This window comes from Cupressus sempervirens, chromosome 7 (assembly GCF_028749045.1).
Source record: "Cupressus sempervirens isolate cs-2001-9-10 chromosome 7, ASM2874904v1, whole genome shotgun sequence".
Classification (NCBI taxonomy): Eukaryota; Viridiplantae; Streptophyta; class Pinopsida; order Cupressales; family Cupressaceae; genus Cupressus; species Cupressus sempervirens.
Window position 1 is genome coordinate 748,551,923 of NC_143124.1, and position 23,168 is coordinate 748,575,090.

Below are 23,168 nucleotides of genomic sequence, written 5' to 3' on the forward strand. Positions count from 1 at the left end.
AATTTCACCAAATAATTTTGCACTTCTGCATTCTTTGTGTTTTAAAAAACCAGTAGTTCAATATAGGATTCAATACCATACTAAATCATTAATTATCATATTTGTATCTTACTATCTAATTTGCATGCTTCTGTTTTACTTTTGAAGAATAACTGTGGGGTGCTTTCACAAATGATGTCATTTCAATCTTTGGTTCTCCTGTGAGGTTCTTTCTGATTTGCTTGCTTCCTATACCTTTTGTTAAAACTTAATATCACTTTCAGAAACTGCACTTTCTCCAATGCTAAGAATCAATTTACTTATGCTTTTGGTGTCCAGATGCCTCCCTTGTCTTCTCTTGATTTGTTAGCTTTTGCAATATTTTCATTATTTTGCACATTGTGGCCCTTGAAATATCTTATCTTCTTTTCAATTCCCCTTCACCGCCATAAACTGCAATTGTTTGATTTGAGGCTCTGGCTTCATTTTCATGGCCACTTGACTTGCTTTTATTCCTGTAAACCTGCAAAAGAGAGTCTTAGCAACACAAGCAAATGTCGGGTAATTTGACACGGAGTTGCACTTATACTTGTCTATAACATTTTTAATGAATATTCTACCTTGCAGATTGTCATTGATAGATGAATAGTATTCAATAATGGAAGTTTACCTTCAAAGAGATCCCACTTTCATCTTTTGCAATTGCTTAGAATATTTTTTTAATCAAGCCATTAATAAAACCATAGATACAATTGAAGAAAAAACCTAGCAATGAAGAAGCAATCACCATCACTAAATAAATAATAATCACTAGCTCCGAGCCATGGGAAAAACCTTATTTACAGGCATCTAACCATGCTATGGCTATCTAGCTGCTGATACAACTCTCCAAATTTCCTACTTTACTAACATGCTCACATATATGCTCTCTCATAAACTCTACACATTACTTTTCAATGAGAGTCGAACCTCTTTTTTTAACATGCAAATAACAGTAACTTGCTATCTTGTAGGGTGCTACAGGCCCTAGGTTGTCATCCTGCCATCCAGTCAATCTGCAGCTATTCTGCCCTCGGCTTGATATAATTGGCCAGTTGTTTTGTGTTCCTTTGGAGCTGATACGTTTTTCATGTGCCTTGTGATTTCCGGGGTTGACTTTTAGGTGCCGGTGCTACTATGTTAATATCTTTGTTGGCGTTGGTCACTAGACAGTCAACATTTCTTGGTGCTGGGTTCACTAGAAAACAACTACTGGCACTAACCATTTCCACATATAATCCTCTTTGATTGTTAGAATTGATAACAGTATATGCTTGAATAGCAGATGAATAAAAATACTTTTCCGGGCTTATGCTCTCTACCACTATAATGTTTGCTCTCAAAATGCAATAATCTGATAAAAGTTCAAACCGCACAAGGAACATGGTGGAATTACTATTCTCTTAGATGGTTTTCCTCTTAAATTGCAGGATTGAGCTTTTTTAGATTCATTTCACATGAAGGATCACTGAGTACTGCTGTGCATCAGCAAATTTTCTTTTTTGTCAAATAAAAATCTGATGTTCGTATAATGATGCATTAACCACTGAATACTGACCTATTGACTTCTTGATTACAAAGAGGGAGACCAGCTAAGGGCACCTGTTACGTATTTTGATCAAAATGCTGATGACACAGAATTAAAGGCCTCTAACTTTGTCCTAGAGAACATCTACAATATGGCATTCACAAAATATCTACAAGAAAAAAAGTTGCCATTTTTGTCTCTCCTGATTGCAGGAGTTATGTGCATTGGTATCTTTCTCTTTGCATTTGGAATGTCAGGTTATTCTTCTATATTCCATGCAGCTCAAATAGAAGTTATGATTTCAAAAGATGAAACAAAACACGTAAAATCTCTTGACAAGAGACCAGACAATTCAAGTGATTTATGGCACTACCATCAACAAGAAGCCCCCCAAAAAAGAGATTCCATCTTGAAGGTTAATGAGCCTGCTGATGCAGATAGGGATGAAAAGAAAATGGTGGCAGAGGGCACACAGAAGAACAATGTAAAGCAAGTGGCAGAGGGTGCACAGAAGCAGGATAGAAATCAAGTGACTGAAGATGGCCTACAGAAGCAACAGAACACGTCACTATCTTTTGGAAAACAAGATAACTCAGTGTTGAAATGGGTCCTTTGTAATGGAGGTCCTGATTTCATCCCATGCCTTGACAATGTTAATGTGATAAAAAAACTCGCATCGCGTCGACATATGGAACACAGGGAGAGGCACTGCCCTATTGAAGAAGACTTGCGGAGATGCCTCCCTCCACTTCCTGATGGTTACAGATCACATATACACTGGCCTCAAAGCAGGAACAAGGTGAGCTTGCTCTTTGGGTAAATAATATTGAGCTTGAGTCTTTTGAATCTTTTCATCTTTTAGCAACATCAATTTAGTATTTAGATTCAGAATAAAATATTCTATCAGATAAGTTTTGTTACCAGTGTCTACGACTTCCTGTTCCTTTTAGAATTTATAGCCTGTCTTGCATTGTAATCTGGTAGTGTCTCAATGATTAAAACTATGGGAGTCTACGTAACAGTACACTAATTTATTCCAGGAATTGTATTTAGTCTGTTTAATCAGTTGCATGTCTAGCTAATGTAATTCCCTTGGATTATTTAGAAACATCGAGAATTTACAAGATCTCTTTTGAATTTATATCTTATTAAACAAGATGTTGGAGTAAAACTGCATTGCTAGAATCTGTAACCTGCAAACGTACCTTCACAATACAAGAGATACAAAATATATTTCACCAGATAAATGGATTGTATTGAGATTTCTTATAACGTACAATTGTGCTTTGCTTATAAAGACAAGGAATGAAACACCGAGCAGAAGTAAGTGTGCAACTACCAACGGCTAACATTATATCCACTAACACTATTAAATAAATATGCAACTAATTATCTACTAAAACATTATGTTGGCTACCTAAGTGAAACTTTAGCAAGGTGGGTAAAACCTCATTTACACTAGCACCCCCACCTTAAGGCAACTTAGGGAGAAGATGATTATGCAAATGAGGAAGATGCAACATAGGCCTTAGCTACAAAATCATTTTATGTACCCATGTATAATATACATGCAATGAAATCTCTTTCAAGTGAAGAAAACTAGTATGGGAGAAAACTCCCCTTCAAAAGAGAGAAAAGAAACAAACAAGATGGTGCATGGAGAACTTATTCATACCCTGCAAGATCATGTAAAAACCCAGTATCCTCCATAGGAAGGAAAAATAGATTCAAGATGGCCCACCACAATGAGAAAGCTTTAATTTCAATGAAGAATGTCTGCAAACAAAAAAATGTTTCAATATCTAGAAGCAACACATTTCCCCATAGAAAGAAACACATCCTCTGTAAATATGAATCAATAACTAATGTGTCTTTGATGTTGGTATAAACCTATAAAAATCATACTGAGTGAGTTTGTAGGGTCAATGCCTTCTAGTGTGGTTAGACTCCTTAAATACCCTTGTAAAATATACTCCTGTCACTGGTGTGATTGTTGTCAAATAGAAATCTGATTAACTTCTTGGTATAAACATATAAAAATTATATTGAGTGAGTTAGTAGGGTCAAAGCCTTCTAGCATGGTTAGATTCCCTAAATACCCCTTTAAATATACTTGTCACTGGTGCAATTGTTATCAAATAGAAATCTGATTAACTTGATAACAAATTAATGTGAGTATGTATCATAATATATCTTAGAGATGGTTGGACACCATTACATGTTTTCATTGAGAGTATGTTGAGTTCAATTTTCTTCCGTATTCAATTTTTTGGTACGTACAAGTTAAAAGCTATGTTCCACCAAGTTTGGGGGACAGGGACAGCAGGGAATGACCAGACTTGTTTCTGGTACATGGGTACTTTTGGGCAATTTTTTAGGGGATGGTAGGGGAGGGCTATTAAAAAACGAGGGGAATTTTTAAAAATATAGAGAAAGTTCAAATATGCATGTTATGACATTGATATAGCATTCATCATAGCCATTCTAGAAAATCTTAATATATTTAAAAGTATTTGGAAAAGTGATTCATCCTTGTAGAAGCTTTCATTGTCAATGTCTATACATATTATATTCAAATAATCACCAAAATGCCCAAAGGATCCAAGTTTCAACTATGAAACAACATAAAATGTAAATAGTAAACATAAAACTAAGAAAATATAATAATATATTGCTGTCCATTATCAGTAGATGGTAGGTCTAAGAGCCTAAATCAAGTAGATTTGATGCCCTAGGCTCCTCTTTCAACTGAAAATGTGTTTTTGTCTTCTTTTTGGTAGTTTTGGTATTGTTTAATGTAGTTTGGGTTTCCTTGTGGGCTGGCCAGATTTTGTTTCAATTTTTTTTTAATAAAAAAAAAAGCCCTTATAAAGTGGTTTGGGCCATAGGGAATGGCTAGAAGTCCTTGGGATAGCTAGGGAATTCCTAGGAGTCCCCTTGCGATCCGAGGGACTTCTGGGCGTTTCCTATGTCATGGAAATGTTTCCAGAATTCTACAGGATTGGGGATGTGCAGGGTACTTGTAAACGTCATTCTTGTGTTCCCGTACCACACTTGGTACGGGAATGTGGGTACCAACACATGGTATGTGTCCCCGTGGAGCATAGGTTTAAAGAGAATCTTTGTGGAGTCCATTGTAAGCGACTCATCTTGTGTGGTGGACATCCCGTCTGTTTGCAGTCCCCACATACATATTTTATTCTTTCCTCATCAACTCAAATACTCATTATCAGTATATAGAAAACATATATTATGCTGGATAACATTCATGGAATGATCTGAATATGATGCATTATATTGAAACTAATGTAGACTTCAAAGTTTGTGATTTAATTATGCTTATTCATCTCTAGCATGCTAGTAGGTATTTGAATATGAGAGATGTGAATGTATCCTCCCAATCTTTGGGTATGTAGCTTCTGCAATCACTCAATTATCATTCAAACTGAAGTTGTTAGCATTGTCACTTGTCAAAAAAAAAGTCAAACCTCAACTTCATTATGGTTCTACAATGTCAAATTGACATTCTTATCAGTATTCCTTTCCTGTAAATTATGTTATCTTTATTTCTTGATAATGAAGAAAACTCGATGATATTGAAATTGGTTTATGTCTTTCGTCCTATGGATAGTATGTGTCACTTCCTCTTCACTGGCTTTGAAGTTAAAGGCTGTTTATGAAAATATATACTTGCATGCTAGTCCCTTTGTTTTCTTAAATCCATCTACTGTGTTTGGATACAGTTTTCTTATTGTCTCATGCTGGGTTAATCTTCCAATACAATAATCTCTTGTGACTGTTGTTGGAGAAACTTTTGATTTCTTACCTTGAGGTTAATTCATTTTAACTTCCTAGCTTGTTTGATATGTGTATGCCACAAAATCTTCAAATGGTTGATCTCATTAAAGATTGTCTTCAAGTAAGTTAATTCTATATTCTCAATTAAATTTTAGTTCAAAACATTACAAGTAATACGTAGTAAGTTTCCACAATCCATAAGAATTTTCAATTGCTGTTTCTGGAATGATTGGATTATGTATATATTTTTAGCATTAACGTTTCAGATCACACTCTGCAATCGACCATCAGGATGAGAGAGAAGGATATATAGAGAAATACAAAAACATTTAGAGGACATGCAGAAAGGATATGTTTCTTCTCATTTTTGTCTCTCTACATATCCTTCTCGATTATCTTGATGATGGATCACAGAGTGTGATTTGAAACGTTGATGCTAAAAATACATACACAATCGAATCCAGAAACAATATTCTTGTATTAGAAATGGATTATGAAAATCCGATAATGTTAGCTTGTACCTTCTTGTGAAATAGATATATCAATTCATCTCCTATGCTAGTGCTGCAAGAAGGATGAGTTTTTCCAAGGTAATTCTGTGGAAAGAGGGCAGGACCTTTCCTTGACCGATGGATTCCTTCAATGGCTTCCCTTTGTATATGAGTTTTCCTCATGGAGCTTTAGTCTGATTCTCAACACAAACTCCAATAAAGATTTCTTTTCTAGTATTGATAGAGATGGTTTACTTATTTCAAATATACTGCAGCACCAAAATGTAGGATTTGTTATTCATGTTTTTTCTTTATCTAGAATATCTTATATCATGCATTGGAAATATAATTATTTATCATATGATCCAGTTATGCATAGAACACCAATTGTTCTCTGTTGGAATATTATGTCAATGGTAGACATTAATTTGTTTTGCATTGTCATGTGCCCTCTTTAGTTTGACTAGCAGAGTTATGTGAGTTAGCCTATCATGGGGGTTTTGTAGGCTAGCAGTTGTGGATAGAGACTCATACAGGATATTTAGTGATCGGGCTTGACTTTACAAGTAGTTGGAAGCCAATTGGGTGCAGTTCCTTGATTTTAGGGAGTATCCCTACATTTTAGGAGGATGTGGCAGTTTCCGGATGTGAGGTTCTATGGGACCATTCAATGGTTTCAGTTTCAGGATGACATGGTGTGTTCCCCAGTTTCTAGGAGCATCCCTAGATTATAGGGAAGGGACTGCTAGTTGACCCATCTCATTCAGTACTAGTCACAGACAGGTGACATGGCTAGTTTCATGTTTATTTGGTTGGTTTGGGCTTTCAAAGGCAAAATGGGGAATATTTTAATATTTTCTAAGTTAGCATTTAAATAATTTATAATAAGGCTATTATATAGCCATTTCAGTGTAATAAGGGGAATATGACTTTGTTTGAAAGGTCTTGAATTATTATATAGCCCTTGTGTTATAGCTCGTTGGAAAGGTCTTGAATTATTATAAACTATTTTCACTATTTGGAGACTTTTTGGTGCTATGAGTTATGCCATTGTAATAAAGTAATGTTTTTCCTATAGCTTGGACGCCTTTATTTGGGAAAATGTTATTTTATTATAAAGTGCAAAGTGTAATTCTCATTTAGGGTTTGATTTGCACTCTGGAGGAGTTATAAGGAGATGAAGACCTAATTGTTCAATATCTTTTGGCATTTATGAATTGTGAAATTGCTTTGGAAGGGCGATTTTGTGGCTTGGGACGAAACCCTCAAGTCTAGACTGTAGGGATGCAAATCTCAGCAGGTCTTGGTGATTGGAGTTGTATTTCATTGCATTCAGATTGACAGAGGAGGTGGTCGATTTATCTTGGCATTATCATTTGAGTGGAGTAGGGCACTTGCAGCTGGGCGGCTAGCTTTTGGCAACAAACATTTCATTGCAACAGCTCATGTGGGGGTTGGAGAAGGTCTTTTCTTCATCATTGGACGCCATAGCTTCCCTTTGGCATTGGACGTTTCATTGCAGCAATTTCTTTAGGGTTGAATCATTCTCAGAGCATCCACTTGTAGCTGGTGTTGATTCCTATTTAAGACAATATTGTATATTGGTAGCGATCTCTTTTAAGTTAATATATTAGGTCGCTGGTTGGTTTGGGTATGTACTATTTCAGAATTCAGTAATGATAAAATTTGCAGCATACGTTTACATTTCTTAAGTGCTACTTATTTACTATTTGTTATGCAATTATTTTATTTCCGAAAAACCCCAAAAAACTGAAAAAACAAGGAAAAGAAAAAAAAAATCAGAATTCAGCTAAGATCATTCAGTGGTAACAAACGCTAGTCATAGGTTCAGATTTTGAAACAAAAGATAATTTCTATGGGCACCGGAATTGGGAATCTTTCATGCATAGCATTATCATATATACAATGATGGGTGAAAGCCTACTAGAATGAGGACTATTGCTAAGTAATTTAGAATCTAGGTCTGTTTCATAAGATCTAAATTTATAGAAAGAAAAATACTATCCAAATTCAAACCACTTGGACCTTCTATCACACTCAAAACGTTTACATATTACATTTGCCAAAATTTTTAATTTCTTGGTGTGGTGAAACTAGTTTTGACCAGTTCCTTCAACAGTAAATCTGATTATTCATCAGTTACGACTTATGGTGTACACTATTCATCATTGCATATGTTTAAGTACACAAAAATTGGATGTTTGGATGAAACCAGCTTTAGAAGTCCCGAGTGTAGTTCAAAATTTTAGGATTCTAGTTGATGCCAGTGGCTCCAGCCTTCTTAATTGGGTAATGCTTATTCTTTATTAGCAATTTTTTCCCACATTGCTGACACCTTTTAGAAATATTTATTCTCATTCTGATAAATGTTTTACTGTAATATATATTCTCATTCTGATAAATGTTTTACTGTAATATTTAGATTCTCTCATGAAGACCTTTGAAGAATCCATTATATTAATGTACAAGGAGTAAATTTAATTGATCTAGCATTTGATTTCATGATCACAGCTTTCATACTTGATTATTGCTAGGACCAGATTGGTAATGGTTATCCGATAATTTTGATTAATCTGGTTGTTATTCATAGTTGAATGTTTGCTCTAGTTACTGATTCATCACCATTTTTAACATGTCATTTTGTGGATTTCCTTGCATATGATGAGAAGAAGAGAGAAATTAACCCTTCAAGCATGTTTGTTTAAATTCTGAAGCATGTTTGTTTAAATTCTGATTATGTCATTATACAAACAGTTGCCTTCCATATTTTTATAATTATTCTAGATTTTGATTCATCTCCATGTTGAACATGTCAGTTATGGGTTTTCTTGTATGTGAAAACACTCTCAAAGCATATATCTTTAGCTGATCTTGAAAAACAATCAGACATGGGGAAAGCTTCACATTTATTTGTACTTGATTTCCTGAAGATTTATATCTTCCTTGCTGCAGATATGGTTAAAAAATGTTCCTCATACCAAACTTGTGGAATACAAGAAGGATCAGAACTGGGTTAAAATCTCTGGCAAATACCTTGTGTTTCCTGGAGGTGGAACACAATTTAAAGGCGGAGCTTCTAGTTACATCAATTTTATTGAAAAGGTATATATGTTTCTTTCTTATATGTTAAAACTCTTCCTTATTTCACAAACTGGACAGAAGGATTAAAACAAGGAAAATTCTGTCAGAGAACTATGAGGCATGTGGAAAAATTGACTATATCTCTGTTCATCCTTGCAATCATCTTTGACTGCATTATATTCTATAAAATGGCGAGTTTCTCAATTCTGGCAGTGAGATTGACATATTACTATCTAACTGACATTAGATTTCCACAATCCATTGATAATATTCTGGAGTTTTTCTGAAATTTGATTGTGTAGCATTTTTTAGCATCTAAAAAATGCTACACAATCAAATTCCAGAAAAACTCCAGAATATTATATTACTATCTCATAAGAAGGTTATCCTTGAAATGCTAATTTGTTCTTGTATTTGCAATGGAGACGGAAAACGTCATTTAAAGGACTTACAAGAATGATGTTTTTAAATGGAATGATTTTGAACTGAATGCAAAAATAGAAACTAACTAACCAAAGTACATTAAGTGACCCTTAAATAAGAAAGAAAAATACCAATCGGCCTCTATTACTCTCTCTTAATGGCTACACTGTCAATTACACAAAGTTGCCCCCGAAATTTTACATACTTGTTTAGTCTCAGAGATTTGGTGAGTATATCTGCAGTTTGGTCCTCAGTTGGAACATATGACAACATCACAATTTCATCTTCAACAAGTTTTCTGATGAAATGACATTGAATTTCAATATGTTTGGTTCACTACTGGAAGATTGGATTCTTGAAAAGTTTTAGCACCCCTTGATTGTTACAAAACAAGGGTGAAGGCCCTACTTGAGACATTTCCATGTTAAAAAGATATGTTACCAAATTTGCCTCTGGAACCCCAAAGTCGAGATGTAGTTCACTCCAAATTCGAAGTCAGTTCTAATGTGTTCCTAAGTTGGCTTTTTACTAAGACATTTGTACCAAATTCTGCTAATGGAACGCTGTATGAATTTCCAGTAAATTTGGATGACTTTCTTAATGCCCGCATGAGCCTAGAGAGAATTTGCAATGAATTTGGATGAAGTTGGGGAATGTCAGTCAAGTGTTGACTTTTAGTCAACAAAATAAAAGTTTTTAAACATTTGTTTTATGCAAAATCAAAACCTAAAAGGTTAAAGTGATACACGACATTTGTTTTTTTGCATTGCATTCACCCTTGCCTCCATCATGTTTGGCCTTGATTGTTTGTTAGAGACATGTCGTTCTTGTCTTTTTCATCATTTTCAGACGACTCAGGCCTGCTATTCATAATTCAATGACCAACCAACATCTGGCAATGGACATGACAACTCATGCATATAAACTTGCTCCATGTATTTCCTGCTCAATATCTCAATCAACAGATGTATTACCATCTAGGATATTTGCTGTGTAATTCAGGAAGAGACCCAATGCTGAAATAATCAGAGATAAGGATCTGTGCCGCTGCACTTAGACCAATAATTCTATTGGTGAAAGCACTCTTTCTCAGTTACAGTTCTGCGATGGAATTTACAAATTAAAATATAAATTTCCCAATGATATTTTTCTTTCCAACTGTGGCTTATATAAATTTGCTTCTTCCCATATATAATAACTTCCTCCCAACTGATAATTAACAAGATTTAGAAATAATTATCTAATATAAGTTTTTGGTATGTTAACTAATATTAAATAATAATAATTTATTATGATTAATTAAATAATATTAGTTCATGAGACATTTAACTGACATTAAATAATTAATATGGTTTATTACATATCTAAAATTAGGGGACATTATATATCGTTAACGAGAGAACCTATCAAAGGTAACAAGTTGTAATTCATGCTATGTGTCATTTCAACGTGCTGATTAGACATGTGTTTGGTAGAAGATGCAACATCTTGAAATGGGTCATTCCAGACATAGGTATTTCATAAGGAGAACCAAGGTTTTGTTACTTTTTTAGGGGATTGCTGCAAATGTAATAGCACTGCCATTATGTTTGGTATGTGTGTTAAAAATGGTAGCAACCTCTAATTTATACTGAACAAAGGCTATGAAGAGACATGTCCCTTTATGGGACATGTCTATTCAATAATTAGATATTAACAAATGATAATATCTCACATAATAATATATTATTTAACTACATACACACATATATAATCATATAGATATATCGCATCTATATAACTTTAGTTTAGTGTCATTAGTTTATTCAACTGAAGCTACCAAACATTAACATTCCCTCTTAGCTAGGGAGGACAAATACAAGATAGATATTACACCATTGGTAATATTAGGAATGACAAATTTTAAGGATAACTTTGATCAGAAGATATCCACCATTTTGTTATCACATTTGGTATCATGAGTATTGGTCTTCTAGAATATCAAGTTTCAACACATGATATTGACCAAATTTAAGTAATATTTAGATATCACAGTTGATATCATGAGTATTGGTCTTCCAGAATACCAACACTTGATATTCACCAAGTACTCAAATAATGTTTGATATCACATGTGATATCATGAGTATTGCTCTTCTAGAATATCTGCACATGATCTTCACCAAATATTCTTTGAGTAATGGCCTTCAAGAATGCCAAGTTGCAAGATATTCACCAAGTACTGCGAGTAATCGTCTTCCAGAACATCAATTTGCATAACATTCACCATGTACTCAAAATGGTTTGATATCACATCTGACATCATGAGTATTGGTCTTCTAGAGTATATGATATTCACCAATTACTCAAAAATGTTTGATATCACATTTGATATCATGAGTATTGATCTTCTAGAATACATGATATTCACCAATTACTCAAAAGTGTTTATAAGGCATGTGCACACACATTCTTATAATGCATACCATATAAACATCCACAATGCAAAGTATAATCTATCATGATCTGCATAGAGATCGTAAGATATCCATCATAATAGAAAATTAAGTTATTGTAAGATCGTCACCTTTCAATAATTTTTGCAAACACAAGTGATGATCATTTGGAAGTTGTCACTTCCTCATGATGTACATAAGGGGTAGGCCCATTAAATCATGCAATCACATGCATAATGCCAAAAGTTTACATGAAGTCTAAACTCCCTCTGATTCTGATATGATCAAGATCTTCAAAATGAACTGAAACATATCCTCTATCTGCTCCTTCAGATGGACGTGTTAGACTCTCTGTGAACATCGATCTCTGAGCTCTTTTACTTTTGAAGAAGTGTTAGACTTCCTTTAATCTGATATCAATCCTCCATTCCCTGCAAGAACATCCTTGAAAAAAATCAAGGCAAATAACTCTTGTAGTACATATAGAATTCTAAATAATAGGTTGTAAAATAAAAGTACTCATGTCATTATTTTTATTACTTTCCATATAACTTATGATTATCTCCTTATACCATGTGAAATGAATTTGTTTTATTTTATATATATATATATATATATATCAATCCCAATTCATATTCATATAAATAATTAGCCATACCAACTTGAAAAGGAGAATGATATTTCAAAACTTATATATAATATATATAACCATGAATATACTTACTTTAGTGGGATTAGTACCCCGCTCCTTAACTAATGCCCCATTATGTCTTATTTGATTTATATTGTGAGTAACATCCAATCTCACATTCAACATGCTCTACTTACTACTCTTATTTAAAAAATTGTAAATTGCCAAAGGAAAGTCAAACAAACCAAAGTTTAAGACTAATGAATTGACACCTTCATTGCCATGGCAAAATTGTTGTTTCAGTATAAACGCATCATAAAGAAAAGTCATATTTGTCCTTGCTGAAGACAAACCAATGTGACGTGGCTGCTCAAACGTCTGTCTTTCATTGGGCTTTAGAAGTTTTAGATATTTTCTAGTCTTGACATGGCATACAACAATATTCTAATACATTTCAAATTGGTAAAGGATCACATTTTTGTTTTTATTGGTTTGAATTGCTCCTTTTTAGCAGGCTGACAAACCATCCACTTGGGTTTATGCCTGATATCCTTACCTTGTTTACAACTGCATCAGAAACCTTATTATGTATTCTAGTTAGTATTTTAGTTGTCTTTTCTTTTGTGTAAAACTTGTTCCATGGTAAATTATATCATTGCTGCGTTTGTATGTCCTGCTTGCTGTGATTTTGATTATACACTCGCAAGTCCCTTTTGTCGTTGCCCATGACCTTTCCATCTTCGGGGAAGATATTGTTAGCATGAATGCTGATGGTATTCCTTTGGGGGAGTATCCTAAGCATTGGTGAGCATGTGGCAGTATTGACATATTGCATTCTTGACTGTGTTTGTCACCGATGTCAACATAATAGTAAGTCTGTGAAGACTGGCAGAGTAGTAGATAGAGATCAAGGTTGTATGGACAAAGTTTTGATTGTCAAGTGATGCGTGGGTAAGGACATGTTCCACATTGTGTCCTGATGATAAGGTTTAATGCGCATAATGGAAGTCGAAGATGTATGGAACATATGCCTGATTTATAGTGAGCAGTACAGAGACAAAGTACTTGAGAAGCAGTTTCTGGTGATTGCATTATATCTTCTAACAGAGATATAATTTGGAGATGTGTAGTTAATCAGTGACAGAAGACAGTTTGATGGTGACGTCAACAAGAGTGCAAGTCCTAGTGTTGCACATGTGAGAAGTTGTATAGACTGTGAGCCGACAATGCTATTGTTATTACAAATTAATTAATTGGGAAAGCCTCAAGGCCGACTCAAGGAATTATTTTGAAGATACGGTATAAAGGAAAGATTTTTTCCTTGTTTGAAGTGTATGATTAAGTGCGAAGAGTTGCGAAAAGGAGCAAAGTGTTTGGTGAATGCGAGTAAGCGATCCAAGGGATTATTGGATGTGAAGTTTGTGATAAGGTAACAAGATCAGAAAGAGCAGAGGTCTGGTTGACAGGACAGAGTAAGATGGAGCAGTACAATACAATTCTATTATTCTGCAAGCAATAATACAAAGATCATGTGGACAATGGGTTCATTGGTCTTGGCCTTGTAGCTGTTTGCACAATGGGTCCATCTGCCTTCTACAACTCCTAACAAGGATTCAAAGTCTCCTAACAAGGATTGATATGTACTGAATATTTTCATAAACTCCTAACAGGGTCCATCCTCTAACAAGGAATATTTATATTAGTACATCATCTTGTGGGTACCATCCTCACTGGGGTTTTCCCTCTGATCAAGGGTTTCCCTAGTTAACATATCTGGTGTTATTGTGTATGAGTATCTTGTTATGGTTTCTGATTATATTGTTCACATGGTTAAGTTTTATTAAGGTTGATAATTATGACAATAATTGGATAATTGATTCACCCCCCCCACCCCCCAGTTATATTGGTGGACTATATATTCTAACAAACATGAGTCGTCCTTGTTCTCTGACAATCCCTCTCTTGTGTTGTTCCTCTTATCATGACTTCCTCATAATAAGCCTTTTAATGGTATTACCTCCTCCATCGCAAATCTCAAGCTAGCTTGAACCTTTTTTAATCCTCTAGAGCAATTGAGAGCAAAAGATTAAGCCCTTATACAATCTCACACCAGATGGTTATTCAATCGTGCCTACTTTGTCAACTGCTTTGTTGATAATGAGCACAATGGCATTCAAATTCACATACTCCCATATGTTATCTTTTGCCCATCGAAGGTTATTGATGCAAGATACTTATCATTTGATATCATGGCCTGGTCAATAGAAGTCGTTCTCTTTATATATAATTTCCCCTATAAATTTTCGGTGCTTATCTACCGATAATTATCTTTTGTGTGGATCTCACCGGCCAATTATCAATCTGGGAAGTGCTTGTAAACCAAACCTCCAACTTCTTAGATCGCTCAATGGTTTACTCTTTGCAATATACTAGGACAACCTTCAAAACCACTAGTTTGCCAACATATTAGGTTAATTGATAATGGAGATATTAGACTCCTGTGTTGTCCTACATTTTGTCACCACCAAATGCAGGTAATAGTACAAAACTTTTTAAACTTAGTTTCACATCTCTCTGAGATAGTTCATTATTTAATTGGTTAACATTGATCAACAATCGACCCCAATTTGTATAATGAATCCTTTTTTTGAAGGCTTTCATCAAGTCTTTTTTGTTTTTCATTTTATTAAGCCTATGCTTGATTTTTGAAGCCTTCAACGTCCTTTCTTGTGTTTTTGGGTGTGTGTTTAGTTGCTTTGTTTTTTTCAGTCTCTTGCTTCCGATTTTCCCTTCGATTTGGTGTATCTTAGGGCTTAATCAGACTTAGTAGTCAAAAGATATGACCATTTAAGTGCCCAAAAAGTGGACTCTCCAGATGCAATTGCATATTTAAAATATCATGTTATATTTTAATGTCGGCATTCACTTTTTGAAAAATATAACTTAAAATGACTTTATGTTATGTTTTTAAGTTACTTTATCACTTAAGTGACTATAGTGCACTTTATATTATATTTTCATGTTGAGTTGCTTTTTAATTTTTCACTTAAGTGAATTTATCACTATATAGTTCTAATTTAATGTTGAGTTTTACTTAATGTTTTATTTTGAAACATCTAAGTTATATATCTTTTGAATAATATTTGCACATGATATATAAAACATATAGTGTAAGTGTTATATTTGACCCCTTTAAGTGATATTTGCTCAATAATCAATTAGACATGTGCTAAATAGATCACTTAAGTAGTGCTACTCAATAACTTGTATTTTTTGAAACGTGTCACATGCAATTCCATCTAGATTCTAGAGAATGAGATTTACCTCTTGCATACAAATGCAAATGACTTAAATATGTAAATGCATCTAGAGAATGGGATTTACCTTGTCCAACCCAAATACATGTAAAGTCAAAGCATATTTTCAACACATGCCAATGCACTTGGGGAGTGCGATTTGCACTTGAAGCCAAAAATAAAACATGCAATTGCATCTATAGAGTGCAGTTTTGCACTTGAATGGAAAAGAATGCTAAGGCAAGTCATTTTAAATATGTAATGGACTTCCAAGAGTCTGATTTACATGAAAAATTCCCTTTACATGCAAAATATGTGACATGTAATAGCAATTTGAGAGTATGATTTGCTCTAGGAAGCCAAGTTGTGGACTTGGGCAAATAAAAAAGTATATTTTTAAATATGCAATGAGCCTTCAAGACCACAATTTGAATATAAATGCACTTCCAACCAAACATGTTACATGTAATGCCCTATGGAGAGTGTGTTTTTGCACTTTAATACATGTAAATGCTCTTCCAGCTAATGACTGCTACCTGTAATGCGCCTTGGAGAATCCGATTTTGCATTTAGAACTCATGTAATCACCCTCCAAGACCCTGTTTTTGCACTCCAAATCCAAAAATGCTCAAAGCATAACACATATAGCATATTTTAAAACATGCAATAAGGCTGGGAGAGTGCGATTTACATCTCCAAGTCCATTTGTATGCATTTTTAAACATGTAATGCCCATCTAAGAGCCCGATTTTTCTCTCCAAAGCAAAACGTGGCCATTCGAGGAAGAAGTAAAACATGTAATACATCCTTAAGAGTGCGATTTGCACTAAAAGTATGTTTTTCCCCAAAAACATTGCATGTAATCGCCTATGGAGTGTATGATTTTCTTTCCCAGCCTTCGTGTGTATGCATTTTAAACATGTAGAGTCTTCCATAGAGTGTGTTTGGGCATTTTAACTCATGCAAATGCTATTGGAGATCACAATTTTTCCTCCCAAGGCCAAAAATGACTCATGTATTGACATTCAGAGGGCACGTTTTTACCAAAAACGCCCAGAAAATGGCATTTCCAGCCCATATGTTTGGATCTAGAGGAGGCGTTTTTGAGTTTTAATGCATACAAATGCATTTGAAATCCATGTTTCTGACCTTTTTATGCAAAAAGGACCCATACTCATGCATCTAGAGGGCATGTTTATACCCAAAAAGGTCCCATATACATGAGTTTCTCAAAAATGTTTTACACTTGGAAGTTTTAAGAATCACGTATTTTGCATGCACATGTAAAAATGCCCCATGAATTTGACATTGGAGGATCACATTTTCAAGATTTGAAATAGTCTAAGAGCTGTTTGGAGATTTTGAATTTGGAGGAAAGTCATTTATTCAAACTTCTTTATCTTCCACATTTGGCTCTTTGAGCTCCAAGCAAGTAGAAATTTTCAACTTTGCTTGCCTTTGCTATTTTGTTGCATATTTTGGCTTCCTAGTGTCCATTTGTTCGAAGTAATGCCATATATTTTGCAAATTTTCTTTAAATAAGATGAAATCTTCTCATTGCCAATGCTTGAAAATCCTCCAAACTCCAAAAAACAAAATTGCGTGTAAAGAAAGATAAGTTTGTCATGTCTGAGTTGTCAGTCGACTGGATGGTCCCGTCGGTGTTTCTGTAGCCGACGGAAGGATTGTCATCGGTGTTTTGTATTCTGTAGTCGACGGGTAAATAGTTTGTAGCGGACATAATGTTTGTGGTCGACAAACTCCTTCGGGAAGGTTCGGCGGATAGTATTTATATCCCGTCTGGGATCATTGTAAAGCATCTTCGATCTTCTACTATCATTAATCATCTATCAATTATTCATCTTATCAAGCATAATGTATGTTTGGCATATGCGAATATAATTTTGCTATTCTGTTCCATTGTCCGTATGCGTTGATCTCTTTACCAGTTTGGTAAACATTTGGCGCCATTGCCTTATGAATCTGGAAGGTGGGAGAAATGAAGATTAATGCCAAATCAGCTTAACAAGGATCGAAATAAGGCGAAGGGAAAAGATGGAATCCGTATTGCGCAAGAAAATTTAATTCTGGCACAACAAGCCGAACGCCGAAGGAGATTTCAGAAGATTGCCGATGGAAATTGGAGCGCCGAAGAATTGTTGAAGGAGACTCGGCAGCGGGTGGAATTGGTGGAAGAAGCACGGGAGGAGTTTTTGAATGTGTTCGCTGAGGGAAGAGAATCCAGACGGAAGAGCATTGACTCGCATGGCTCAAAGTGCCGACTTAGCAAGAGCGTGGAGTGAACTCTTCATCCGGGATATACTTCCGCGGGAGACAACTTCAGAACACCCTTCTTCACCAAGGTTCGCAGCTGTTGAGTTTGACGGTGTGGGAGAACAGTCCGTTGGTGTGGGATTGCAGTCCGCCGGTGTGGGAGAACAGTTTGTCGGTGTGGGAGAACAGTCCGCTGGTGTGGGAGTGCAGACCGCCGGGGTGGGAGAACAGTCCGCCGGTGCGGGACTGTAGTTTGCCGGTGTGGGATTGCAGATCGCCGGTGTGGGAGTGAACAGTGCCAGCGTTGCAGGACCAAGCAACGCCTGTTTACGGAAACCAATTGTGATGGCGGGACCAAAAGAGAAATTGCCGAAGTTCAATGGTGATGGTACGGCCGATCCCATTTGACATTGCAAAACATGTGAAACGATTTGGAAGGCAAATGGGATAACTGATGAAGACGACTGGATGAGGCAATTTTCGGCCACCCTACGAGGCGTAGCAATTGATTGGTTCACTGATACAGATCCACAAAAGCTAAACAGTTGGGATAACATTAAAAAGGAGTTTCTGGCAGAATTTAAACTGTTGCGGGATGATAATGAAATTGTAGCAGAGATCTTCAATACTAAGCAGGGGAAGAACGAAACCATCCGCGTTTACGCGAGGAAATTAAAAGACTTGATAAACAAAATGGAAAGTAAGCCGGCGGACGAACTTCAAAATAGATGGTTCGTGGAAGGCCTACGCTCGAAGTTGCGGACGAAAATGAAAATTGTGTCACCGTCGTCATATACGGAAGCTTATAACAGAGCATTGGACCTCGAAAGTGAGCTGAAGACAAAGAAGAAGATTAGCTCATTTGATTCGGATGACAACGAGCCTGCCGGAGGTGATAGCAGCGACAATGAAGGCAACAGTAAGAAAGTTCGTGCCCTACAGAAGGACATGATCCGCATGATGGAGTTTAAAAACATGCAGAAGGAGCCAAAAGGCAGTGAGCTGTGGTGCACGGAGTGCAAAACCGACGGTCATACTAAAGGATCATGTCCAAAGAACCAATTTTGTGACATTTGTCAGATCATGGGCCATTCGACAAAAGAGTGCCCCTTTAACATGAAAACAAGAGGATCTCCGCAGGTGCTTCTTACACAGGAGGCTTCCCTGTCGGGCAGTAGCGGAAATACGAATAGCGCAGGTGCCACATTCGGAGGGTACAAGAATAATAACAGAGGGCAAAATAACAACAATGCGAACAATAACAATAATAATGAGAGCCGAAGTCGAACCCAGTATGATGCAAACGGACGGCTGATTGTTCAATGCCGAGCATGTAATTTGTGGGGTCATTTTGCGCGGGATTGTACAATGGCAAACACACTGAAATTGTTATGCAGATGGTGCAGACCCGGCGATCACGAAGATTCCAAGTGTCCAAAGTCTGGAGTAAACTTGATCACTGTCGGCACAGATGTAGAGGAGGTTCTGGCAATTACACGGAGGCAAGCAGAGGAAAAGAGAAAATTGGGGGAAGCGCAGGTGGAAATTGCAAAGGCATCGTCGGCGGGGACATCTCAGTTGAAGGACATCACCGGCACCTTGGCAAGGAACTTCGCAGAACAAAACATTGTACGACAGATCTTACAAACGGAGATATCGGTCAAGATAAGTGACCTCCTCACAATGCCCCAGTTACGGACGACCATTCTGAATCATACACCGTTTTCGAAAGCAATGGAGGACACAGGAAGGGACAGTAGGGAAGTAACGACAACAGAGCCAATGCTGCTGGCACTCACATCCGGACGGCATTCGGCAGTCGTTGAGATGGGGATTTTGGAAAATGTTTTGACAGACACAATTGTTGACAAAGGGCTTGGCGTGAATGTGTTGTTGGAGGATACTTGAAAGAAGTTGGGAAAGCCGACGTTGTGGCCACCTACATTCCAGTTGCTCACGGCAGACCAGCATAGGATCAAACCGTTAGGAACCTTGAGGGCGCAACCGGTAACCATTGGTACGCAACCATTTTTATTGGATTTTGTGGTCATTCCATTGAGAAGAAAAGGATATGATGCTATTCTCGGACAGACTTGGTTGGTGCAAGAAAAAGTAAAACATGATTGGAAACGAAATACCCTATCAATGGAGCGCGGAGGCAAAAGATTCATAATTGACCTGCACACACAAATGGTAGGTGAGGAGGTAGCATCGTCAGACTCAGAAGGTGAAGGCGACAGTGACGACGAAGGAAATGATGACGAAGGAAAGAGGAGAATGGAACTGGACGAAGGAGTATTGACACTAGAAGGAGGATCAAATGATGACGACCTAGACTCGGTGAATGGCTTTTACCACTGGCAGATAGAAGACTACGAATTGTTTCCGAGTTGTAATATGCTAAGGGTCGACGAAGGTGAGAAAAAAAGGGAAAATGAGTGTCCGAAGGAATACAGAGCAGTGGAAGAAGGAAAGGCGGTTATGTCTGAAGCTGAGGGGAAGAACATACAGTCCAAATCCAAAAAAAGAAAGATCCCACCATTTAGTACACGGTGAACGGACCGCACAGGAGGAAAAGAACGCGTCGCACCATAAAATTACTTGAAGGGCATCGACAGCAAGGAAATAATCTAGATGCGCGACGACCGCAAGCACAGTGGGCGACGGAGGTGACACAAACAGGCATAAGGCGTGACATGAAAAACTCAACAGGTTTCAGCCGGGGCAGTTGGTACTCAAGATCGGAATGAAAGCAAACAAGAAGGGTTTAAGGCAAGATGGGTTGCACCATATCATATCCGGGAGGTTGACGACAATCGAGTGGTAAAGTTGGGGACATTGGACGGGCAAGAGGTACCTCATGTAGTCAACAAATCCTACCATGCCAAGAAGATGCCGTCGCCGTCACAGAATGATCAGATGATTCCCTTGTCGTCGTCATTGCAGAATGGTGACGCCTGGAGGCAAAATTGAGGTGTTGTCTTTCTATTTTATTTTATTTTTGTCAAAAAAAAAAAGAAAAAAAAAGGTCCCGCGAACATGTCTCGCAGGTAGCTCCCGTGGACATGTCCCGCGGGCAGATGTCCGCGGACTGTCCCGTGGACATGTCCAGCGGGCAGATGTTCGCGGACTGTACCACGGGTAGCTCTTGCGGACATGTCCTGTGGGTAGCTGTTTGCGGACTTTTCCGTAGGTAGACTCCTTGGGAGATTGCCCCGCGGGCACCCCTCGGCGAGAAATTATTTGGCGGCCATTCTCCTTTCCCCGGAAGCAGTTAGCGGAGTTGTAAAACAAAATTCGCTCCCTTTTTCCTACTCTCCATTATATCTGTCGCGGGTGGAACACAAGTTGCCGACGTCGTTTTTTGTATGCCATTTTGCTGTCTGCACAACTTCACACGGGAATATAGATGCTGAAAGAACAGAGCGAGCAATGAAGGGCGAACAGTCTTCCGCGGGCGTATAGCAAGTTTTCTCGCATGTTGCAGTTGCCATGGGATATCGGAATCTGCTTTGTTCTAGCTTGCGTGTGATTGATTGTGATCTTCCCATCGATCTCCGACACTGGTGATTGGCTTTGACAAGGCTCAAAGGAGCAGGTTGAGAGCTACGCTTTCAGATATAGACCAACTCTTACGCTGAAGAATTCATTAATTTCAAAATTTCTTCCAATCACGGTGGTTGGGAACGTTGATGAACGAGTTTTAAATTCGGAGGAAGCTTTGTGACTGATTCAATATGTTACGGGGTGCCTCATTTAGCAATATGGAGGTATAGATTTGGCATTGCGAAATTTGCTGGGTTGCAGGGAGGAATTTCAAAGGAATAAATTGTTTGATCATTTTCACTGTCGGAGGAATTGCTTGAGTTTCTCATTTGCGGAGGTTGGATTCAAGATTCCTCTTGTGGTTATCTGCTTGTCGGAGGTCGGAGGTCGGAGGTCCGTGGGAAAAGTGTGCTTGGTTACGGCATAATTTTGTTGGCCTCTTCCGCGGGGTAACGGGCGGAGGAAACTTATTAAAAAAAAAAAAAAAAACGACGACAAATTCAAGTTGTTCAGAATGAGTGATGGATAATGCCAAAGGGAAGGGGAAGCATTAGTGGTTGCCAAAAAGAGTGTAGAATCGGCAAAAAATGGCAGAAATGGTGTGTTTCGTGCAGTTTTGTGTGGGTTTCGGAGCGCACCTGGGGCGCTGCCCCAGGACCCTGTAGGGGCGCTGCCCCTCGACCCCGCCGGGGGCGTTGCCCCCTGGACCCCCAGTCGTTGCGGATATCAGTCGTGGGAGTTTGACCAATTGAGAAGAGTTGAAGTTGCTATAGGCATGGACTTTCTGTGTACTAGAGGCACTGGGAGTAGGTGTTGGCCGGGAGGCTGTCTTAGTGGATGCGTAGAGAGCTTGGGAGGAGCTAATCATCCAGTTGGAGGCAATGCAACGACACTTGGCTTAGGGTACCAAGGAATTGAAAACAGAGAAAGCAACACAGGTGGCTATCAAGGTCAGCTTCATTAAGGAGGCAGTGTTGTGTTAGCAGAGTGTCATGTCCCCAATTTTTGGTGACAGTTCGATTTAATTAATTTAATTAATGGTTGTCCAAGGACGACTAATTAATTAAATTAATTAAATCGAACTGTCACCAAAAATTGGGGACATGACACAGAGGCTACAGGCACTGGACGAAGGTGACAGTGATGTGTCAGAAGCAGATTTATCTTGTTGTAATTAGTTCGTTAATGTATTTTGTTTATTAATTTGTTTCAGATATTTTGTTAGTTGTCAGGAGACGACTTTTCTTTTTGGGGGGGATGGTTTCAGCCGACTGGATGGTCCCGTCGGTGTTTCTGTAGCCGACGGAAGGATTGTCATCGGTGTTTTGTATTCTGTAGCCGACGGGTAAATAGTTTGTAGCGAACATAATGTTTGTGGCCGACGGACTCCTTCGGGAAGGTTCGGCGGATAGTATTTATATCCTATCTGGGATCATTGTAAAGCATCTTCGATGTTCTACTATCATTAATCATCTATCAATTATTCATCTTATCAAGCATAATGTATGTCTGGCATATGTGAATATAATTCTGCTATTCTGTTCCATTGTTCGTATGCGTTGATCTCTTGCTTAATGTATGTCTGGCATATGCGAATATAATTCTGCTATTTTGTTCCATTGTCCG

General features: G+C 37.4%; 1 protein-coding gene across 1 annotated transcript in view; it reads left to right on the top strand.

Moving 5' to 3' along the window:
* The window catches only part of LOC149549431 (putative methyltransferase PMT23), a 130,808-nt gene that overhangs the window by 7,526 nt on the left and 100,114 nt on the right, over window positions 1–23,168 (top strand). Inside the window, exons 3-4 of the mRNA XM_089792807.1 lie at window positions 1,600–2,345; window positions 8,809–8,958. Coding sequence (XP_089648933.1) covers window positions 1,698–2,345; window positions 8,809–8,958 — 798 coding nt within the window. The 5' untranslated portion in view covers window positions 1,600–1,697. The remainder of the gene's footprint in view (window positions 1–1,599; window positions 2,346–8,808; window positions 8,959–23,168) is intronic.